A 21,784-nucleotide genomic window follows, 5' to 3' on the forward strand; every position below is an offset into this window, starting at 1 on the left:
CGGGAGGTACCTGGATGCAAGCGGCGCAGGACCGGTCTTTGTGGAAATCCTTGGGGGAGGCCTTTGTCCAGCAGTGGACGTCTTTCGGCTGAAACGAACGAACGAACGAACGGAAAAAGTTTTTGTTAGTAGTAAAAAGGAAATCCCTAAAAAGGAGCTGAAATGGTTAGAATGTCACTATCTACTCCTGGACTTTTTCTAAAAATCTAATAGAAGTTCCATAAGTAATTGCGTTTGTTAACGTACTAAATTTTTTATGGGTCATGTCTTCTATTATTTCGCTTTAAGCTCAACGATTGCAAAAGAATTGTTTTTTTATTCTAGTGTTGTATAAAAATAACTTTTAAAAAGTAATTAAATAGTATTCCCTTTAATTCATTCATAACGAAAAGCCTCAACTTTTATCGTTTGAGCAATTTCCATTCATCCCTAGATTTTGCTAGCACCTTCATCCCCGTAAATTCCGTGATGTTTTTTGAAAAATTGCCATTAATTAGTCTCTACCCAATTAAATACATATGCCATGAAGTGCAAGGTTTCCATTTTACAACTATTCTTTCTCGATACTAAACATGTTGCTTACATGTAGGTACTCCTTTAAAACCTTTATTTTCCAGGTTAAACATTCGGAATTTTATTCTTATTTGGGTCTACACGCAAATAATATCAACATTATGAAATAAAAAAATCGTTTAATTTTTCATCGTAGATAAAGTGCTTAATATAATAAATTGTATATTAAATTATTACATTAAAATACTAATATTAATTTCTACGTATTTACATTGTGCATGGCAGTAGTTAGGCAGTTTTGGGTCATCTTATGTTTATTCTAAAATTTAATACTTTTAGATTACTACGATCTACATCTTAAATCTAAAATGATTAGGTGAGACGGCTAAGGTTTTATACACTGGGTATGTACGAGTATACTAAAAAGGTAGTTATCTTATCGTTGATTTTTCGATTCTACTGGATAGTATAGCCACTTGAATTCATAGCCTTTGAGACCATACTTTTCATCTTTTTCTGTTTCAGGCTTAGGGACGTCGTCGGACAGCAAATCAAGCACTTCTTGGGTGATTTTGGGACGGAAACCTTTTTCGTCTGCCACGTAGTCGACTCTAGTGCGTACGCCATTTCTGCCTGTTACATAATAATAGCCCTGCTTTGCTCCATTAGTATAGCCTTCTTCAAAGTGACCATGGAAGCCTACGGTGTAGTTAAATGTATATAAAAGACGCAGCATATCATCTTTATTTAGTCCATCTGGCAAACCGTCCTTTTCTCCGGGGTTCTTGTGGTATATGTCGGTATTTTTATCGACTATTTGCATTTGAGCTGTAATAAGAGTAGGTTTATTGGGTCTATCATTATTTTGTGGTCCATATTGATTACCACTATCTTGAGGATTATTTTGTGGGTTAAAGCCTTGTGGATAGTCGGTAAATTGTTTAGGGCTTCTATCACCTGATGTGCTACCAAGAGGGCCTTGTAAAGTTTGCCCAGGAGATTGGATATCACCGGGGCCTTGAGGATATTGTTGGGGCCCACTGGAACCTTGTTGAGGATAGTTTTCGTTCTGTTGAGGATAATTTGCGCCTTGTTGAGGGTAATTGGCCCCTTGTGGGTTATTTGTCCCTTGTTGAGGGTAATTTGCTCCTTGTTGAGGGTAATTGGCGCCTTGTGGGTTATTGAACCCTTGTTGAGGGTAGTTTGCCCCTTGTTGAGGGTTATTTGATACCTGCTGAGGGTAATTGGCCCCTTGTTGTGGATTATTTGTCCCTTGTTGAGGATAATTTGCACCTTGCTGCGGGTAATTATTTTGGCTTGGGTAATTTTCTTGTCCGTTTGGATAGTTCTGTGAACCACCTTGAGGATGTTGTGGAGCTCCATTATTTCCAAATTGATTATTTTCCCGATCTTTTGATACTACAGCGAAGTCTGTGAGTTCGGGTTTGCGGGTAGTAGTAGTTGGTATGCTACAACTAGAACAGGTCCTAGTCGGTGCTGCTTCCGATGGACCTGATACGGCTATTGGATTCTGCGGGGACGGTCCTGATACAGCTATTGGATTTTGCGGGGACGGTCCTTCGATTTTCGGTGGGTTTTGAGATGGCGGGAAAGGTAATGAATGACCTTTCTTTTCAGGAGTCGCAGTCACTGAAAATGTAACAATAGTATATAGTAGACACGCTACATTTATATGTACATTGTCAATGCAGTCAAAACAAATAGAACAATTATTATACTTACATGGCCTCATTCTAATATTTTTCATTGACAAAATTTTGAAATTTCCATTTTCATCTGTAGCATACACCGTAACGTGGTAGACACCATCGGCTGTGATGAAGCCGAACTCTCCCATAATGAGCCCGTTCTCGTCTGAAACACAAAATGGTGTGGTTTAAAATCCTTAGCAATTCATATAATAAAAAAATAATGTATTCAAGTTATGTGTTTTATGAATAAATTTTATTAAGTGGGAATGAATTTGTTTGATGAAGCGAATTAAATGACAACATGGTATGACGTAACGCACTCAATGTTTGTACATTAGCATCCTAAATCCTTCTAAAGGCCAAAATTAAATCTGCAATGCCATTATCATAAAGGTTACGAGTAGACTCTAAGAACAATATTTTCGAAGAGTTAATTTGAAACTTCGACAACAAAAGGCTGACATTTTCATCACATCTTTGCGTGTCATATTTGTTCACGCACCCATGCTATTTTTTGATACGACGTAATTTTTACGACCTACTATTAAATTACAAATGCAATTTTTTACACCATAAAATTGCTTTTTAACCAGAACTTATATCACCAATTTGGATATTGAAAGATTTATAACTACATCTTGACATTTTCAATAAAGAATACCTGTAACCTGTTGTTCATTTTGTCAACTAGAAAATTCCCTATACACTCCAATGGTAGAACTTGTATTATGAGTATAAATATTTTTATTACCCAGTGCCAAAAAACTAGTTTTTATTTATTTTAATATTTCTTGTTCTATGTTAATGCCATTTGATATGCTCATTTCACGAATTAAATTAAGCACATCCTGTCGGTTTATTGATGTACCTACCAATAAAGTATCAAATAAAACATTACTGCGATCATTAATTAGATCAATATCAGCATTTCTACTATAGAAATACATTCACCTGTGAATATATTTACTGGTAGGAGACATGTAGACGCCAAGCGATGAACCTGCCTAATGAGTTGGAACTTATTTACATTATTAATTAATTTTACTTTATTGAATACATTATATACTTAATCGTATATCGTATACTATTTTGAATTGAACATTTACGAAAGAATTAATGATGAGTCTTTACATTTGGCCGCAAAATTGATTAGTGTATTAATGCAAATATTATATTAGAATAATTTAAGTAACCTTATTACTTCCTGAATAAATAATATTATCTAGTTATATCGCTAAAAAGTCTTTATTATTAAAGCACTTTATGTTTTTTTATCATAAAAATATGAAGTAATTACGTCATTCGACTCTCATGTAGAGTCAAGTACACGTTTAACATGTCACTCAACGCAAATACTCGTGCGAGTACATCGCTACTGCTATGATGGATGATGGAAGAATATTCGATTATACTACGGTGTCATCTTGGACATCCGTCCACATCCGTGTATGATAATCAAATTGTATAATAATCCGGAGTACATGCGAAAAAATGTTTCGCGACTGATAATAATGTAATGATTTTGTTGAATGATAATGTACTCCGGATTATTATACAAAATTAAATTACAAGTTATCTATTAAAAAAGCTACTAGAACCTGAATCTTAGAAAAATGATTGTTAATTTGATTTAGTATTGTACCGATTTTGGCCTGAATAATATATTTTTCTAAGTTATCTATGAGTGGTCTCGGAAGAAAATTATTTATTTTTTACGGATCCGGCGACTGGGACCGCGGTCCCATTTAATTGCGGTCCCAGTCGCCGGAAGCCTTGATTTGTCGTCTTATATTATAATTTAAATACTACTAACCTATTGTAGTATGTAACCTAGTATTTTTTTAAGAACATAATAAGTTCTAAATAAATACTTAGGTTGAGTTGCACCACCTTATTTTAACCGTAACAATAAAAATAACCGGTGCTTCTTGTATGGAGTTTGACATATTTTTGACGTTTGTCAAAGTTTAAGTAAGATGGTGCAACTCAGCCTTAGTCTGATTTGTAAAACAGAGATAAATGATTTTATCTTAAAGTAATCGTAGAAGTCTTCATAAAATATTGATAGATAGAATGATAATAATCATGTTAGCACCTTTTTTCTCGTGTCTGTGTTGTTCTCCGTCGATAGTGAAACCGAATTCGTACGGTCTATTCTCGTCCGTGTATTTATCAGCTCCTTGTGCCTGCAGGACGCACGTTACCATGGCAACGGCCACGAGCAGCCATCTTTGTTGAAGCATCTGAAAAGCCAAGATATTCAGCTTTTATTATGGGTCCCTACTTAGTTGGTTCTGCCTGAAAAACCATGTATTGTTGAGCTATTTTAATTAACATCCGATTGAAACAAAGTAAGTAGTTTTCCAAGGCTGAGTTGCACCATCTCACTGTAACTAACAAAATGTCAAAAATCTGTCAACTCCATACAAAAAACACAGAGTAATGTTACAGTTAGTGCAACTCATTCTAAGTCGTCGATAATAATTTTCATCAACTTATAAATATTAAGTTTTCACCCACACCTATTTTGTCTGATAATTTCGATTCAAATCAGTTAGACAATATTTATTGATATGAATATCAAGAAACGAGCAAATAACGACTAACGACCAATTAGTAAAATCTACAGAACCGTGTTGAGGAGGCAAACATTGCTTGAACACCTTCTGCGATATTAAGTTGGGGTTCTGTAGAAAACTATTTATCAAAATTTTGTGTACTGTGTTTTTCAATTGGTATATAACAAAGGTTACATATTTAATGTACTTATACGGTTTTTTTTTGCTCATGTTGTAGTGACAAATTTTAATACGTTAGTTATATCTTGTTTTGATAGTATTGTTTTTAACATCAGAAAATTATATCATCAAAAATTACGCAGATAAAAGAAATTTCAGATTTTCCTGAATTTCAATTTAATCTGGGAATCATTTAAATTTTTCCTCTTCATAAAAATTTTCTCAGAATATTTGCACCACCTAACTTTGACCGTAACTATAACGACACCCTGTGTTTTTTGTATGGAGTTTGACAGATTCAAGTTGAGTGGAAAAAATGCTATGAAAAGTGTTTCGGACACATTAAAAAGTACATAAATCATGAAAGACAATACCAATAAACGCAATCAGTACCATTTTAATAATAAACTACTTTGTTTTCATAGTTAGGCTCACAACTTAAATAGTGTCCCACGTATCTTAGAGAACAGTGATTCCTCTAGAGACATTGTAATTACATATTTAATTTTCCATGTGGCTTTAAGTTGTTACGCTTGCTGCTTACACTGTGTGTGTGTGTGTGTGTCTGAGTCTAAGTGGAAGTAGGTTTTGGGATGTGTTATTGTTGTGTTGTGTCTATTTATATTAAAAGATTTTCAGTCTCATGGTAATTAAGATCAAGTAAAAGTTCCTTTACTACTCGTTTGATCTCGTGTGTAGTCAGAGAATAAAATGTTCGTAGTGTTATTAATTGCGTTATAAAATTTAGAGCTTAAGGCTAATTTAAAGTAAGATGGGGAAAGTCGGGGCAACCCAGCCTAAGTATTCTATTTATTTGAAAAAAAAAACGCTGAATTGGTTTTAAACTAAGAAACTCATAATTAAAATATATGATTAATTTTTATTCCTAATAGTAGGTAGGTACCTATATTCTTCTATAGATTGAATTGATAAGAATATTCCATAATTACCATCAATTATATACAACATTACAATGAATCAGACCTTAACTTATTTTTTATGGTAATTTATGCCAATGGACAAAAAAACTTTACGGAATTTTAAATATGACTAATATAGGCTCGCAAGTAAAACTCAAGGTAGGTAAGTAAGTGTTTTGAACTTTCTTGAGGCAAAATCTCGTAATTTAGGACTATTCTACAAATATATATTTATAGTCCTTAATATGCAAGTAACTATTGCGTCAAAAATCTAATTTTTATATTTAATAGTTCTGTTCTTAAGTTGCAATAAGTATTGAGGTAATTTAAAACTTTTTGGTGCTAATTCAAAAAATCTTGTTCTTTATTATTTATAGGCAAATAAAACTATGGTTCGAACAATAAACCTGTTAAACAATAACGTGTTATAAAGTTTAGATTTTAGCTAATATAAATATATCTCGCCCAAAAAGTAATATCATAACATTTAATACTAATAGAGTTTAAGCTTACATTGTTACTAACACTATAATATGGACCCTGGTTCGAAATAAACGTATTTCATTTTATTTGATTTTTATTTAAAGTGAAAAACCCAAGCTCAAATTAGAGATTTCTAAACGTATTTAGCATTAAAAGGTAATAATTTATTATTTATTCTGTCGCCGCGTTGGTAACTGGATGTTTGCCTTAGTAATGGCATGCGGCCTAGCCTAGCTCAGTCACTAAAAAGTTTTAGTCACGTTTTATTAACATGATCCGATTGTAACTAAGTCCAGTAGACAGTTACTAACTCTGGAATTTTAAATATGAATAAAATATTTTATGATATTTGCTGCTTGTCTACCTATTAACATATAATAACACAATATTGGTTGCTTCGCGAAAATTAAAAACAATAGATTTATTTGTTATAGCACATTTGCTTATAAATCGGCTCATTGCATACCTTTTGAGATAAATGCAGCTTACGTATGATTAAACACTTGTGAGAACTATTTGAAAGTAAAGAAATATTTTTTGTATCCAAAACACACAAATGAGCATAATGATTTTTGTAGATAATATTTTGGATATTTTCAATTTGATGTCTATCTTTTATACTTTTATGTACTTATTCATTATACATTATTACGAAAGAAAAGCATCATGCTCTATAATAATTATGTTACTTTCGCTGGAGTGTGCATTGTTCTGCAAGTACAATGTAACCATAACCTTGTAAAACTTCGTAAATAACTACAAGTTCAGAATTAATTCCCATGCCTACAACCCTACATATTATCATAAGGTAAATCGATATTGCACTACTTGATTTGATTTTGATGTCTTGAGAAACATCGGCACTTGTAATTAAATCAACTGGTAAGGAAGATTCAAAAATATTTATAACTTTTTGAACATTCAAATTTATTTATAACGTTTCAACAGTATTTTATGGCTATGAATTTTATGTAAAAATTAATTTAATTCAAGCTTAAAATTTTATTTTCTTGATGGCGTTGATGTTAAGATGAAATATAGAGTAGTAAATGATTTTACGATTACAGTAAATAATGTAATCAAATTGTATTGATGAGTATCAAAGGCGGATATAAAAAATAATTAATTAGATGCGATTATTATTTATAAAACATTATGTTTGAATGAATATTAAGAATGTCCAAAATTAAGAATGTTAATTAAGCAACTATGAGCTTTACCACACAAGCAATTATTATTTGGTGATAAATAAAGTGTGAATAGTTAATTTTTTAATTAATAAGTATCATAAAGATAATTGTAAATTAAATTAGCGAAGTGTAAATTACGACTATAGTACGACTATAGTCAATGTCTATAGGACTAACAAACTAACTATAAGTGCACGAAGTTCATCATTTGGGCAAGTAATTAACAAATCAACAAATATTTAATCAAAATAAATGAGTTAAATTAATTACTATGTTAGCATGCAAATATGAAAAAGAATATAATGTGTTGGAATTGTCTATGTTACTTTATTATGATTTTACTATGAGTATTAATTGAAATATGCAATAACCTTATTAATTAACATGAGTCCTATTTAATAAGGTAGGCCACGAAATTTAACAAAATGTAGAGTTAAATTAAACATCATTTTAATGACAATGGCTCAATGACTGGCCTATTCAAACTGATTATTATTTGATGTTACAGTTAATTCAAAACTATCTTAAACTGGGCAAACTTTAACTATTCTTTTAGTTAAGTGAGTAGTGCCTTATTACATTTATCTGATTATTCTAAGGTTGTTAAATACACAAACGCTTGGTTGATTGATGGCACGGTAGTAAACGGTATTAGACGGAAAAATATCTAAGAGATAAATGTGAAAACTTTTAAATTCTCATTAATGTTTATTGCGGTGATTTATGGCGTCTGGATGCATTGACATTAAAACAATTTAATAAAAGTATATAATGGGGCTTGGATTGTGGCGAAAAATGATTTATTTATGAATGAATTAGGTGTTTGCTCACCGTTAATTTAGCATAGCACCTGTGAAGCCGGTTTTCTTAAAATATCTCAACGTGAAAGCCTTTTGGGTATTGAACCTCTAAAGTTACTCTTCACTCTTCGAAATGTGACATTTACAAAAATCTGGGATAGATAGCTAAGATATTGGTTTTTTTCACGACGAAGTTCTTGGCCTGAATCTCACCAGATGGAAAGTAATGATCAGGCCGAAGGTGGAAGCGATCTGATTTTATTGAACACTAAATAACTGTTAATTAAGTTCTCGCGTAAGAAACACAAAAGGCGGTCTTGTTGTTATGAAATCTTATCTTATTAATTTTGGGTCTTAATGCTCTTCCAGATGCCTAGTTTGAGCTCGGTAGAGAAATCGATAATTTTTAAACTTGTATAATCAAAAGTAAGTAGGGTTAAATAGAGTAATTATAAACTGTATATGAAACGTGCCCCTATTACAATTTAGTAGACAGTACATACAAGTTAAAGATATGATGAATATGTAAAGATTGACCATTTGAAATTACCCTTGACCTTAATTAATAAAACTTAATTATTATACATTTATCAAAGTACTTACATTTGTTAGGTAAAGTATTTGTTAATGAACACCTAGGAAATGTTGAATTTAAAAAAGAATTGGTGGTAAAAAAGAAGCTTGACCTCCACTTTCAAGCTTACAAGCTTATTTTTATATAAATTACATGCATGATGCTGTGTCTAGACGATTAATATCCTATCATTAAAGGCAAGGTTTCCTTCACAACATAAATATTTTGAGTATAACTGCACTTCTTAGCTCACTTTCATGAAAGCTTTAGAAAATATTTTTCTATTGTTTGTGATTTTTCCTATAGGCATAGGCTGTTACATATACGCATGTGTGTAATTTTTTGTTTGTTAATTGTGTCTTCAGTTTAATTAAACTTTATAATTTAAATATAAATAAATAAAGACTATTCACATACAGACTTTCTGTTAAAGTTTGACTTATCGAAAGAATGAAAAGACTTTTTTTGCGATTTGTGCTTTAATTGATCTATTCCGAAGTAATACCAACATCTAATACCAATGGTATTATTGCTGAATGTTAGTTTATTTTTATTATTAGGTAAGTGACCTATTAACGTATTCATACTAATTAACAAGTAGTGTTGTATGTGTAATAAGTATTTTGATATTATACATATACAGTGTGAGTCACGTTAAAGTGCACATATGAAAATAGATGAAACTAGACCTATTTTTATCGACAAAAAAGAGGTCAAAGTTTTTTTGAGATTTTTTTTTAATTTTTTATAGAATTTTTTTTCTTCCAATTACTTATTGTAAAGAAAACGTAATAACTTTTAAACTAAGCGGTATATCCTGATAAAATAAAAACAATAATAATGCTAAATAACAGGCGATACTAAAAAAATACATAAAATACACAAAAAAGGCCAACAAATAATAAAAAAATATACTTTTTGAAAAAAATTTGGTTAAAAATTCGTGTTTTTTTTGGTTATTTGATAAATTTCTCAAAAAAATGCCCCTATAACTGGGGGTTTTTATTACTTTGTGTTATTCTCTATCATATTACCTTCGTAAAACCAAAAATTGCATGTCTCTATCCCTATCACAACTTTTGAAATGATCGTTTGAACTAAGCCGCTCCGGGCGCGCCATTCAACGCTTCGTTAACAACGAAACTGAAAATGGCTCTAGATTTGTAATTTTGATAAAGACAAGTTAGATTTCAAATAAAAACAAAAAAATTCGAAGTAAAATAAGCATTTTAGTTACAATTAAAATTGTCTCTACCTGTAGCGGATAATAATGTTGTGGCAGGCCTTTGTTCAAACGATCATAGCAAATGTTGTGATAGGGATAGAGACATGCGATTTTTGGTTTTACAAAGATAATACGATAGAAAATAATACAAAGTAATAAAAACCACCTGTTATAGGGGCATTTTTTTGAGAGATTTATCAAATAACCAAAAAAATACGAATTTTTAAGCAGATTTTTTTCAAAAAGTATCATTTTTTATTATTTGTTGGCATTTTCTGGGTATTTTATGTATTTTTTCAGTATCGTCTGTTATTTAGCATTATTATTGTTTTTATTTTATCAGGATATACCGCTTAGTTTAAAAGTTATTACGTTTTCTTTACAATAAGTAATTGGAAGAAAAAAAATTCTATAATTTTTTTTAAAAAAATCTCAAAAAATTTTTGACCTCTTTTTTGTCGATAAAAATAGGTCTATTTTAATCTATTTTCATATGTACACTTTAACGTGACTCACACTGTATTATACGAGTAATAATAATTTGTGTTTATAAAATATTTTATTTGGTTAATTTTTGATTAGGTCAGTAATTTTCTTACACTTGATTATTAAAATATCACCCTGCTTTACTTGTTAATTTTATGTCACGTTAATTAGTTTAGATGGATTACCAATCACGTTAATTTAATATATTGAGCTAGTTTATTTATGATGGTATTACTTAATTCTAATCCAAATATTAGGGAATATTAAAAAAAACCAATATATTACGAAAAAACAATAACACAATACCGAGTCCATTTTAAATAGTTATCGCTCTATCATCAATAATATCACATATCACCTGCAATTAAATGTAAAATGTACCTTATGTTTTGAATAATCCAGATGACACGAGGGTGTGGACTCCGGTGGCCTGTGCGGCCTGTTTCGCAAGAGTTCGCACGAGACTGTGCCATCACTTTGGTCTACTCACGTAATTTATTAAAGCACATCCACAGAACAAATGTGTACGTAGAATAGCTCATCTTCACGACGCATATTTTGCCTATTGGTAAGCATAGAATAAGTTTATCACATTGGTGCTCGAGTGGATCAAGTACTAACGAACGTGCGATGAATTAAAAGTGCTTGGAGTGCGGACTCTGGGATTTTCGAGTAGGTTATAAACTATAGGTACTTTTTACTACCTTGGAATTAATAAAATGTTACGTAATAAACGAATCATTATGGAAAAAGTTTTAGTGTATTTTTTCAAGTTTATTTTATCTTATCCAATGACTTTGGTTTAGAGACAGAGCACTTGACTATACCTAGGTGTAAATAAAAATAAGCAACATTTGTTAAACAAAAAATAAGATGCATATATAAATAAATACAAACAGTAAATATGAATCTTCCATAAATCCGTTTTGTTCTATGTTGAAGAAATCATATTATGTATAGGGTGACCTCTCTGTATTTTAAAGGCTAAAATGTTTGCTCTATCTTCACTTAAATCCTTGTGAAAATAATCGAAATCGATAGCTATATCTTTGCAGAATATTTATGTATTATACACGAATTTCTAAAAAAATTTTCTTGGTAGTGACTACAGTCGCCAGTATACTCGTATTTTAAACTACTTTTTGTTGCAAAATTGAATTAAACTAGATAAGATATCACTTTGTGTTAAACTTGATGTGCTGTTGCCTCTAAGTCAATGAATATCATAATGTCTGCAAAATAAAATTGATGCTCACGTTTGTTGAACATAGGAAACAGTACCTATAACATTAACTGTTCTAAATTGCCCAAAATACTTTACAGTTAGTAAAAATCCTGATCAATCTTGCATTCATTCTAGTTCTCTAATACAACACATTCTTCTAAGGTTCAAACATGGAATACCAATAAAAAAATGATAACTTGAGACAGATCATTTACCTACATCTGCTCGTTTGCCTCCTGTCACATAAAAAAACACTTATAAAAATTACATTTCTAAAAATTCATGTCTCTCTTTTTTTCATTATCTATCTACCTATTTATCATACTCTTTAATTTTTATATCAATTCTGGTGAAAGAATTGAAATTGATAGATCGCAAGTATCTTACATCCAGTTGAATGACAATCAAATTGTATAATGAGGGTCTATAAAACACATAAATCAAATTAACACGACTTGTTAACCTGTTTTAATGACTGATTACCGTTAGATAGAATATAATTTAACAGATTTATGTCCTTTTTTTGGTAAAACTTGTTCCAGGTACTAATTTAAGATGTTATAATCACTAATAGGTTCTCGTTCTCTCTAGTCAAGGCGGTGGACATGGGTCATGGATTAAGAAATTCTAATCCGTTTTATCCTTTTGGAGAATTCGTGCTAATTTTGTAAATACCTACCACAATTGGTTTAAGCAATGATAACTAACATTTTGTAAAGGTCTCTTATAAATGTAATTTACCAGGCCTTTACTAAATATAAATTAAGTATTTTACAACATTTGAAACTTAAGCCTACTTAACAATGTACCTTATAATTACAGTAGGTACAGTAAATTTGAAAAAGGAGAACTAGCTGTTTCATTAAAAGGGGTAGTAAATTGGTTTAAAAATCTAGAGGGTCACCTAACCCTGTAGTTTAGAGGTATCTGTGAGTCATATAATGGTATACGAGTAGTTCAATCCACTTTATTATCAAGTTACCACGAATGATGGTGTGTAAAGAACATGTTATGTTGTCAATTTACTTTTATAGTTAATACTCTAAAATTACGAGTAAAAAATCTACGAATCGTAATTATTCTAAGATTTTCGTTATTATACAGCGTGGAAACGATAAGTGATCTCACTCGATTATTTCTAAACTATACAAGATATCAAAAAACTAGTTACTGATTCCGAAAGTGCTTCATGAGCTCTATCAAACGGTATCCATAAAAGGTTACAGAATAAACTTGATATATCCGAAAATTCAATGTTTCCATCTTTCATACATTTGGTACAGCAACATAATATTAAATACTACACAAGATATCGTAAAACTGGCTACTAAAAGTGCTTAACGAGCTCTTTCTAACTATATCAATAATGGGTTACAGAATAAACCGGATCTATCCAAAAAAAATATGATTCCATCTCCTATACCTATTATTCCTATACTATTTTAGTACCTACTACCACAGTTATGGCACTCATCTCTTGATAATTACTAAAGCAAGTAAAGCCTAAAATTTATGGTTTCCATAAATAATTTGAAATTTCTAATATTGTGTTGTTGGCATACATTTAAGTATGGAATATGGAAGCTGGAAACATTGAATTTTCGGTTTCTTTATTTATTATCTTAATTTAATTAGTTCTAATTTATTCTGTAACATATTATTGGTATCGTTCAAAAGAGCTCTTGAAGCACTTTCGATGCCATGTATAGTTTAGAAATAATCGAGTGAGATCACCCTGTATATTTATTTCGGGTAAACATCTAAAGTAAGTTGTTCATCGGTATTTACTTTAAACAATCACATAACACTGAATTTGAATAAATGATTATGCATTAGTAGTCAGTTTTACGACTATCAACACATAAAATAATATCTGCGCTTTGACATGTTAATTGTTTTTTACAGTTTATTTAAGATATAAAATTATCTTCTAATGTATTTTTATTTTGATCAAGAAATACATAAAATTTGGATTTCCTATTTTGCCGCTGTAGACTACGAAATATCCAAACACGAGAATATAACAACCGTATTCACAAACGATGCTTGCTTATGAAATGTAGCAAATCGAACGTACACGTTGAATAGAGCTCTGTGATTGGTTCGTGTGTGACCCTGTGTGTCCACGCGCACTGTGAGACCTCATAGTAATGTTTGTGAATACGGGCGTAAGAGTATCTTCAGTGACACGTTTACTTAATAAAAAAATATCAATTTATGCGAAGTTGACTTTTATTGCTATGACAGCACAGCGCGTGTATGTGTTATGTTAAGTTTATTATAGAGATTAACAAAACTATCTTATCTATATTGTTTGAGTTAAAAATTGAGCCTACATTAATAAAATTTGTACAGTCTGTTTTTAAGTGTATTCAATAATTTTGAAAGGAATTAAGGACTTAATAATTAATGCAATAAACGTTTGAATTTGAATTTGACTTATCTATTAAACTAATGAAACAGGTACAATAATGGTGATCAGATGAAATATACCTGAGTACTATATATCGTAAAGGTAGCAGGAAGGCGCTGGACGCAGGCCGCTACCAACTGGGTAACATATGGCATTGGGGGTGGCCTATGTTCAACAGTGGACGTTCTATGGCTGAGATGATGATGATGTTCAGTGGACGGCATAACAACCTGCCTTAAAATTGGATTGCCACTTATTTATTCAGTCAGGTGTCGATATCAGAGTTGCCAGCAGTAAAATCACTAATCATATACTCATCATCATCATCATTAGTTATTTTAATGTTACCAACCACCCAAGATCCGCCCATTTGTGGCGCCCTAATTCAATGTTAAGGTTAACATTTGAATCAAATGTACAGTCTAACTAATTGACAAAGGTCATACACGAGTGTTGAATGTTTATCTTACAATTACCGTACAGAGCAATCAAGGTAACGTGATGAATGGATGACTGAACATCATTTTTTTCTTTCCACAGCCAAATAGATTATTGTGTCCTTCTTGTATTATTAATATTAAATAATTAATATTTTAATCTAAATATTTACAGTGAATTTTGAATTGATGGAAATTCAGGCCTATTCCATAATTCGATTGCGCTTTTTTCCGAGTATAGGGTAGTAAGCCAAACGTATGTGCCTACTAGTCCAGTCAATGAATGCTTTAACAACGGTGTAGAGAGAAATCCCTGGAACACAATTTCTGACCTCGGGACCGGAAGTCAAAAATTGTGTTCCATGGATTTCCATCTATAATGCTTTATTGACTGGACTATACACCAAGAATGCGCTTCACAAAAAACACATTCAACCATGTTTTGAACATTATTCTTGTTAGTATGTAGTAGTTGATGTACGGTTACTACACAGACGTCGTGGATTCGATCCCGAATACTACAAAATATTTGTGAGGAAATTCAATATGGGTTTTAGGTGTTTTATGTACATAGGTATGCTTTTGCCTAGAGATACCAATTCTGCATACCTATATCTTATCTGATATCCAAAGCGCAAGCATTGTAGATATTGAGCTAGATGGCCCTTAAATTTTGTAATCAAATTATAGGCCAGTAGAATTAAACACAAAAATTGATTAAATCGGAAATAATTCCTACAAAAGATTTTTTGCTTTAATGGCTTCATTGGTTGCCCATTAAGACTCTCCTAAGTTTTCGACTTCGACGGAGTTGTGCTTAAGTGGTGGGGGCCCCCGAAAGGGGCGTTTTTTCGGTTTTCCGGTTATACCGCGTAAAGGACTTACCCTATCGAAAAGTGGTCTTCTTGACGGTTAAAGGGCACTTAAACCTGCATTAAATAAGACCAAATTCATATGTTTTGGACAAACCGTTCTCACGCTAAAGTTCGGCAAAGGAGAAAATATACGTATAATTAATGACCCTCTCCACGTCCAATGGCTTGATACCCACATGCTTCCAAGCCTTGTAAAGGGTCGCCTTAACCAGTGTAACCCTAACAAGGCTCACGAGTTTGATTCGCTTATCCTTGTTCGTCCCAGCCGTTCCTTAACTGCGGTTGCTGCACCTCTTCCTGGCACTCTCCTGAACGACTCTGTGTTACCTAATGTGGCTGCCCATCTTCCTTGTACCCTCCTGTACGATTTCATTGCTTAGCCATATGCCTGGTCCAAGGTGCTAGGCAACGTAGTCATACAGGAGGATACAAATAAGAGGGGCAGCCACAGTAGGTAACACAGAGTCGTTCAGGTGAGTGCCAGGAAGAGGTGCAGCAACCGCAGTTAAGGAACGGCTGGGACGAACAAGGATAGGCGCATCAAGCTCGTAAGCCTTGATAGGGTTACACTGGTTGAGGTGGCCCTTTTCAAGACTTGGAAGCCTGTGGGTAACAAACCATTGGACGTGGAGAGGGTCATTAATTATACGTATATTTTCTACTTTGCCGAACTTTAGCGCGAGAACGGTTTGTCGAAAACATATGAATTTGGTCTTATTCAATGCAGGATTAAGTGCCCTTCAACCGTCATGAAGACCACTTTTTGATAGGGTAAGTCCTTTACGCGGTATAACCGGAAAACCGAAAAAATGCCTCTTTCGGGGGCCCCCACCACTTAAGCACAACTCCGTCGAAGTCGAAAACTTAGGAGAGTCTTAATGGGCAACCAATGAAGCCAATAAAACAATAAAATCTTTTGTAGGAATTATTTCCGATTTAAAAGCTAATTCTACTGGACTATTATGCCTGCTGATAAAAAAATAAAAACAAAGACTATGTGACAAGCCCATATACCATAACTATGCGGAGCCGCGGGCTGGCGGTAGTGCTATAGATTTGCAGACTCGATAAATTCTTCTTCCGTGTTATTCTTGCAAGATCCTATCTATTTATACTGAGAAACATAAATAAAATTGTTAAGGCTCCTTTATTAAAACATATTAATTTAATCGTGATGTTTTACAGATTCGCAGTTTAATTTACAATGTACTTATAAATAAATGAGATTGAGATTTTTCTTTACATAATGCTTACTCTAAAAGTTGTAGCCGCAAATGTCATAATAACAAGCTCAGAGTGACGAAAAAAGTTCATAATTAACTCTAAGGTCCGTAGGAGATGATACAGTGAAAAACTCAATCAGAAGCGCATAGATCAAGCCTCTAATTGAATTAAATTTGCATTAATTACAGAATGTACTCGTATTTTGGAGTATACTAGTTAGTGTCCGACCGAATGTTCGGTTTCGGTTTCGTTTTCGGTTGAGTTTCGGTAAAAACACGAGTTTCGGTTTAGTTTCGTTTTCGGCGGCAAACTTGCCGAAACTACGACCGAAACCGAATGTGCATTCGGGAGTTTCCGCACTGTTATCGGTCATGTTCGGCGCGTTGAATGAGTGAATAAATTCGATCAGAGCCAATGTCGTGATTCGCTCGCTTGTTTGTTTGCTGTTAGTTTTGTTGTGGTGGCGAGTTTTCGAGTGATTTATTTTGAATTTGGTAAGTTTTATCTCGTTTTATGTCGTTATAACATAAGAGCGGGTAGTAAACATAAAAAAATTATCAATATGACTGATAAAAGTGTAATCAAGTTTAATCTAACCTACAAATTTTTTTTTGGTTCGCAAATGCTATACGTAAACAAACATTAGTTAGGTAGTTAGTAATGACTATAGTGCATTTCATGGTGATAATATTATGGATTCAGAGTTTCAAAGTTCATTTTAGTATTTATCACCGAGGTATCCAAGTGTCAAGTACAGTAGATACTAACTTACGTACTACCAATTTTGTTTTGAGAAATTATTAAGGTAAAAGACCCGACCATGGGACGGGTTATGTAGATGTCCTGAATATTGCGGGTAATTAAAAAAAATCTAGACTATAAATCCTTCTTTTTCTTTTTTAAAACATAATTTGATACCTTTTAGAGTAAAAAGGCGCTTTATAAGTTCAATTTTAATGCATTTTAAAGAGAAAACAATAAAGACTGTCTGATTATAATAACGTTTTCTTTATTTTTCCCTCAAAATATGAGCCTTGTAAGGAAGTTTCGGTTTCGGTTTCGGTTTCGGCCGAAATAGACACCGTTGCCGAAATTCGTTTTCGGTTTCGGTTTCGGTCGTAAAACTAGTTTCGGTCGGACACTAATACTAGTAAAACAACACTCAAAAACTGGAGGTTCAAAAGTTTGGCTTGGTGCTATTTTCTGAAGCAGCCTGTATATTAAACGATACTAATTATTGAGTAGATGCATATGCGCCTTAAAAGGGTAAACCATGCTTATGAATTATCACAAAGTTGTATAATGTGAGTCTATTTTGTCAAATGTAGATTTATTATAGCATGACCTACCGTATCGATGCAGTTCAGGAACTTAATGGTCACGATTGATGACACCCGAGCGCGAATAAATTCAACGGGAGACAAACTTATAGCAAATAAACACCTATTGTGTTTAAATGTCGTGGAATTAATTACATTGATATTCATGAAAATACTTTATCATCCATAATTTGTTAGTTATGGATGGCAATATACTTATAAATTAAACGGAGCTTTTAACAGCAGTCATATCTTTAAATAATGTTTAATTTATTCTGATTTTGATGTTGAAATTAATTGTTAAGATATTTTTTTTAATAAGACGTTCGTTGCTAATGCTTTAGACCTTCTTTATTCAGCAAGTCCTATCATGTAAGGTACAGAATTTATTATAAAATGAGACAGGAGTAGGAGTATGTAGAACATTATTTGTGAATAAATAGATAGCTTGATTTCTTAGACACTAACTTACGGTATATATACTGTGTAAATGGGAAGCTTTATTTGTATTTCATACAGGTACTAGCGGCCGCCCGCGACTTTGTACGCGTGGATCCCGTCTTACCCCCCTTAGGGGTGGTGTTCACTGTGTCAGTCAGTCACCTTTGAGTTATTTAAATTTAGATTACACATTGTATGCTTGACAATAAAGGCTGCAATAGAATTAAAAAAGTAGGCCATGTGCGAGTTGGATTCCGTACAAACTTGTAAAGTACGGCCAACTAGCAGCGATACAAAAGGTCGATTCGACTGTCGAAATGACAATCTATTCTGTCTCTTCCCATCTTGTGTATTTGTCTCTTTCTCCCGCCAAAATATGTCAAAGTCAAACCCCTGCTATTCCAAATGACCATGACATTGGGTTTGTTTACATTTGGTATCGCTTCTCGTTGGCCGTACTTTTGGTAATGTGTTCCTGAAATTAAGATTTCGAACAAATAGCGACAGTAGAATCTTAGTAGAGTCCCGTTTTTACCTTTGAGTATGAAACACTAAAATCATTATTCAAACCTCAAAGTTTGGCACACAAAAAATAGCTCTCAACACCTGCATTTATTTGTAAGTTACCATTCTCAAAACTATGTAATTGCTAAGAAAACTTCATGGACTCGTAACAATTTTCCTTGTCGTTTTTAATACAATATTAAATTGTTGATAAGGTTAAATAAAAAATATTAATAAAATATAATTTATCGAAGCAAATAATAACTTTAGGCTGGGTTGCACTATCTTACATTAACTTTAACAAACGTCAAAAGTCTGTAAAATTTTATACAGAAAGTACCGGTTATGATTATAGGTAGTTATCCTTGTTATGTGGTGTAACTCAGTTAATCTAAAGCCAAAGATGATTATTATGCATGAAATAATTGCTTGATTTTCTACAAACAAAATGAATGTAGGTAATTAATAATTAAATGCTTTGCATAAAATTAATGAACAATAAAATTTTACTATGGCTACTTATTGTTTTCTTTTTATTATAAATTAAAATTAGTTTTATGGTAACGAAAAACTCTGAGGTGATTCAATGTCACTATAGTTGTTTGTATCTATCGTTTCTTAGATGAGAATTTGCTTTGAAAATAGTGCTAGGCACAAGCATTTTCCAGCGATGCCTATTTTAGAAATGCCATGTTTTTTATATACTCATACGAATTAGTATAATAATGCAATCAAATCTGCTTTGATTTTGTTTCCCCTTTGTGATCATTTTTTAATCTACCGTAAAAAGTTAATCCTAACAGATTACGGATATATTTGATTTTGAAATTATTTGTCTCTAACGCGTTTATGTCTTTTGGTTGTAGTTTTAATTTTTTTCTCTTCTCACTCATTCCTTCATTATTTGTGGTTAATAGAAATAGAAATAGAAATATTTATTTGTCTTTGAATAGGGAAGAGTACAGAAGGTCGAAAATAACAAAATATGATCACCTATCCAGCCATCAACAATAGCATGCAAATATATCGAAGAAATATTGATATTACATATAATTATTACGGTATTACTTTTTGCTGATTATTCCCTATAGCTTAAAAATTCTTGGAGAGAGTAGAATAATCGCGCGACAAGCCACTTTTGCAATGTGGTCTTAAACTGATTAAAGGACAGTTCTTTAATATCTTGAGGAAGTTTATTATAGATTTGGACACACATGCAGATTAAAGCACTGAACTGAAATAGGTAATAATTAAAGCACTTATCTGACCAGGATGAATTACTTTAAATAAACAACTTGTAAAATCGAACTGCCTAAGGCGGGAATCGAACCCACGACCTTTCGCTTGCTGAGCGACTGCTCATCTATCTGAGCTACTTACTCTGGATGAATGGATGACTAGTTTGAGAAGCGACTCTAATCGCTAAGAAATTCTAATGACCAGGATGAATCCTGTAAAATTACTTGAAATTATAAGGGACACTTACACCGGCTTATGATAAAGTTTAAAGTTATCTGTAATAACGATATCTAACAAGTAACGGTTACTGATTAGGCCAAAGCTGTTGCATAACCTTTCTATCTGTCAGATATCTCTATCTGAGACATATACGAATAGATTTGAAACAGGGATATTGGTACAGACGGCATGTAACTCATCATAATGATATTGAGCTAATTATGTCTATTATTAGTAGCTAATTAAAAATAATGACTAATTATTGAGATAAACTAAAATGATTATGGAACTAGTCGATATAAGTACTTTAAAATTAATAAAACAATTATGTATCTTATATAAAAAAGAAAATTTCTTATGTTATCACAGACAAGTTCTCATCGCCTCCAAGTGAAGAGATAGATACCAAATTCATCAAAATGAAATCTGTAAGTAGCTATACCATTTCAATTAATTTGTATACAACTAAAAAAGTATTTAACAGTTAATAAATGCGAGTGACATGTGGATTTATGTACTTATTTATTTATTTAAAGTTAATACATTTCACATGTCACTAAACATAGAAAAAGTACTCGATTTTGTTAATTAGTTAAAATAAATGATGAATGGAAAGTGTAATATCTACGAGTATCACCTTTATACAAGTACATGTCTAAGTTATTCCTAATTCATAAATTGAAGTAATATTATGTTAATGTACTACGTACTTGAATGTAGTTGTATAAACAATCTTTCCATTATTTTTTAATAGGAGATAGTTATGTGTGTCAAACGGAGACGATATCATACTTGGGGAAAAACGAACAAGTTAATTCTTCATGTTTGATTTACAGTTCGCTGTCCTTTGCCTGTGTGCGGCGGTGGCCCTCGCAGCGCCAGTTGAGGAGTCGAGCCACTCGAAGCCTGCCATGGAGCACATCCACGAGCAAGACGACCTCGGCCAGTACACCCTGAAGTACAGGACTCCCGATGGCACGATCGTTTCCGAGCGCGGCCGACTGGTGCCGACAGCCGACGGCAAAGACCAAGTCCTGATTCACGAGGGTTCGTTCAGCTACATCGGAGACGACGGCAAGACCTACGTCACCAAGTACAAGACAGATATCGCTGGCGCCTACCAACCTGAAGGCGACCATCTGCCCAAACCAGTGGAGCCTGAGCCTGTACCCGAGGTTCCAGTAGTAGCGTAACTTAAAAAATAAATCAAATTAATAAAAAAACAAAGTACCTTTTTTTTCTAACCT

The 21,784-nt window shown here is 32.6% G+C and overlaps 2 protein-coding genes across 2 annotated transcripts; one reads left to right on the forward strand and one right to left on the reverse strand.

Annotated features, from left to right (window-relative positions):
• Positions 1-672: 672 nt before the first annotated feature.
• Positions 673-11,106, reverse strand: LOC135071481 (basic salivary proline-rich protein 2). The gene is made up of 4 exons (XM_063965260.1): positions 11,023-11,106; positions 4,321-4,468; positions 2,257-2,388; positions 673-2,163 (listed from the first exon to the last, which is right to left on the reverse strand). The coding sequence occupies exons 2-4, from the start codon at positions 4,466-4,468 to the stop codon at positions 950-952; spliced, it is 1,494 nt and encodes a 497-aa protein (XP_063821330.1). The 5' UTR covers positions 11,023-11,106; the 3' UTR covers positions 673-949.
• Positions 11,107-11,137: 31 nt separating this feature from the next.
• LOC135071360 (endocuticle structural glycoprotein SgAbd-5-like) lies at positions 11,138-21,730 on the forward strand. Its single transcript, XM_063965150.1, has 3 exons — positions 11,138-11,209; positions 20,907-20,965; positions 21,374-21,730. The coding sequence occupies exons 2-3, from the start codon at positions 20,957-20,959 to the stop codon at positions 21,728-21,730; spliced, it is 366 nt and encodes a 121-aa protein (XP_063821220.1). The 5' UTR covers positions 11,138-11,209; positions 20,907-20,956.
• The last annotated feature ends 54 nt before the right edge of the window (positions 21,731-21,784 follow it).

Source organism: Ostrinia nubilalis, chromosome 4 (genome assembly GCF_963855985.1).
Source record: "Ostrinia nubilalis chromosome 4, ilOstNubi1.1, whole genome shotgun sequence".
Taxonomy (NCBI): Eukaryota; Metazoa; Arthropoda; class Insecta; order Lepidoptera; family Crambidae; genus Ostrinia; species Ostrinia nubilalis.

Excerpts from the sequence above, each read along its gene's own strand:
- LOC135071481 (XM_063965260.1), bottom strand. The coding sequence starts at position 4,468 with ATGCTTCAACAAAGATGGCTGCTCGTGGCCGTTGCCATGGTAACGTGC. Across the intron at positions 2,389-4,320 it reads ACACAGACACGAGAAAAAAG|ACGAGAACGGGCTCATTATG; the intron begins GTGCTAACATGA and ends TTTGTGTTTCAG. Across the intron at positions 2,164-2,256 it reads AAATATTAGAATGAGGCCAT|TGACTGCGACTCCTGAAAAG; the intron begins GTAAGTATAATA and ends TTACATTTTCAG.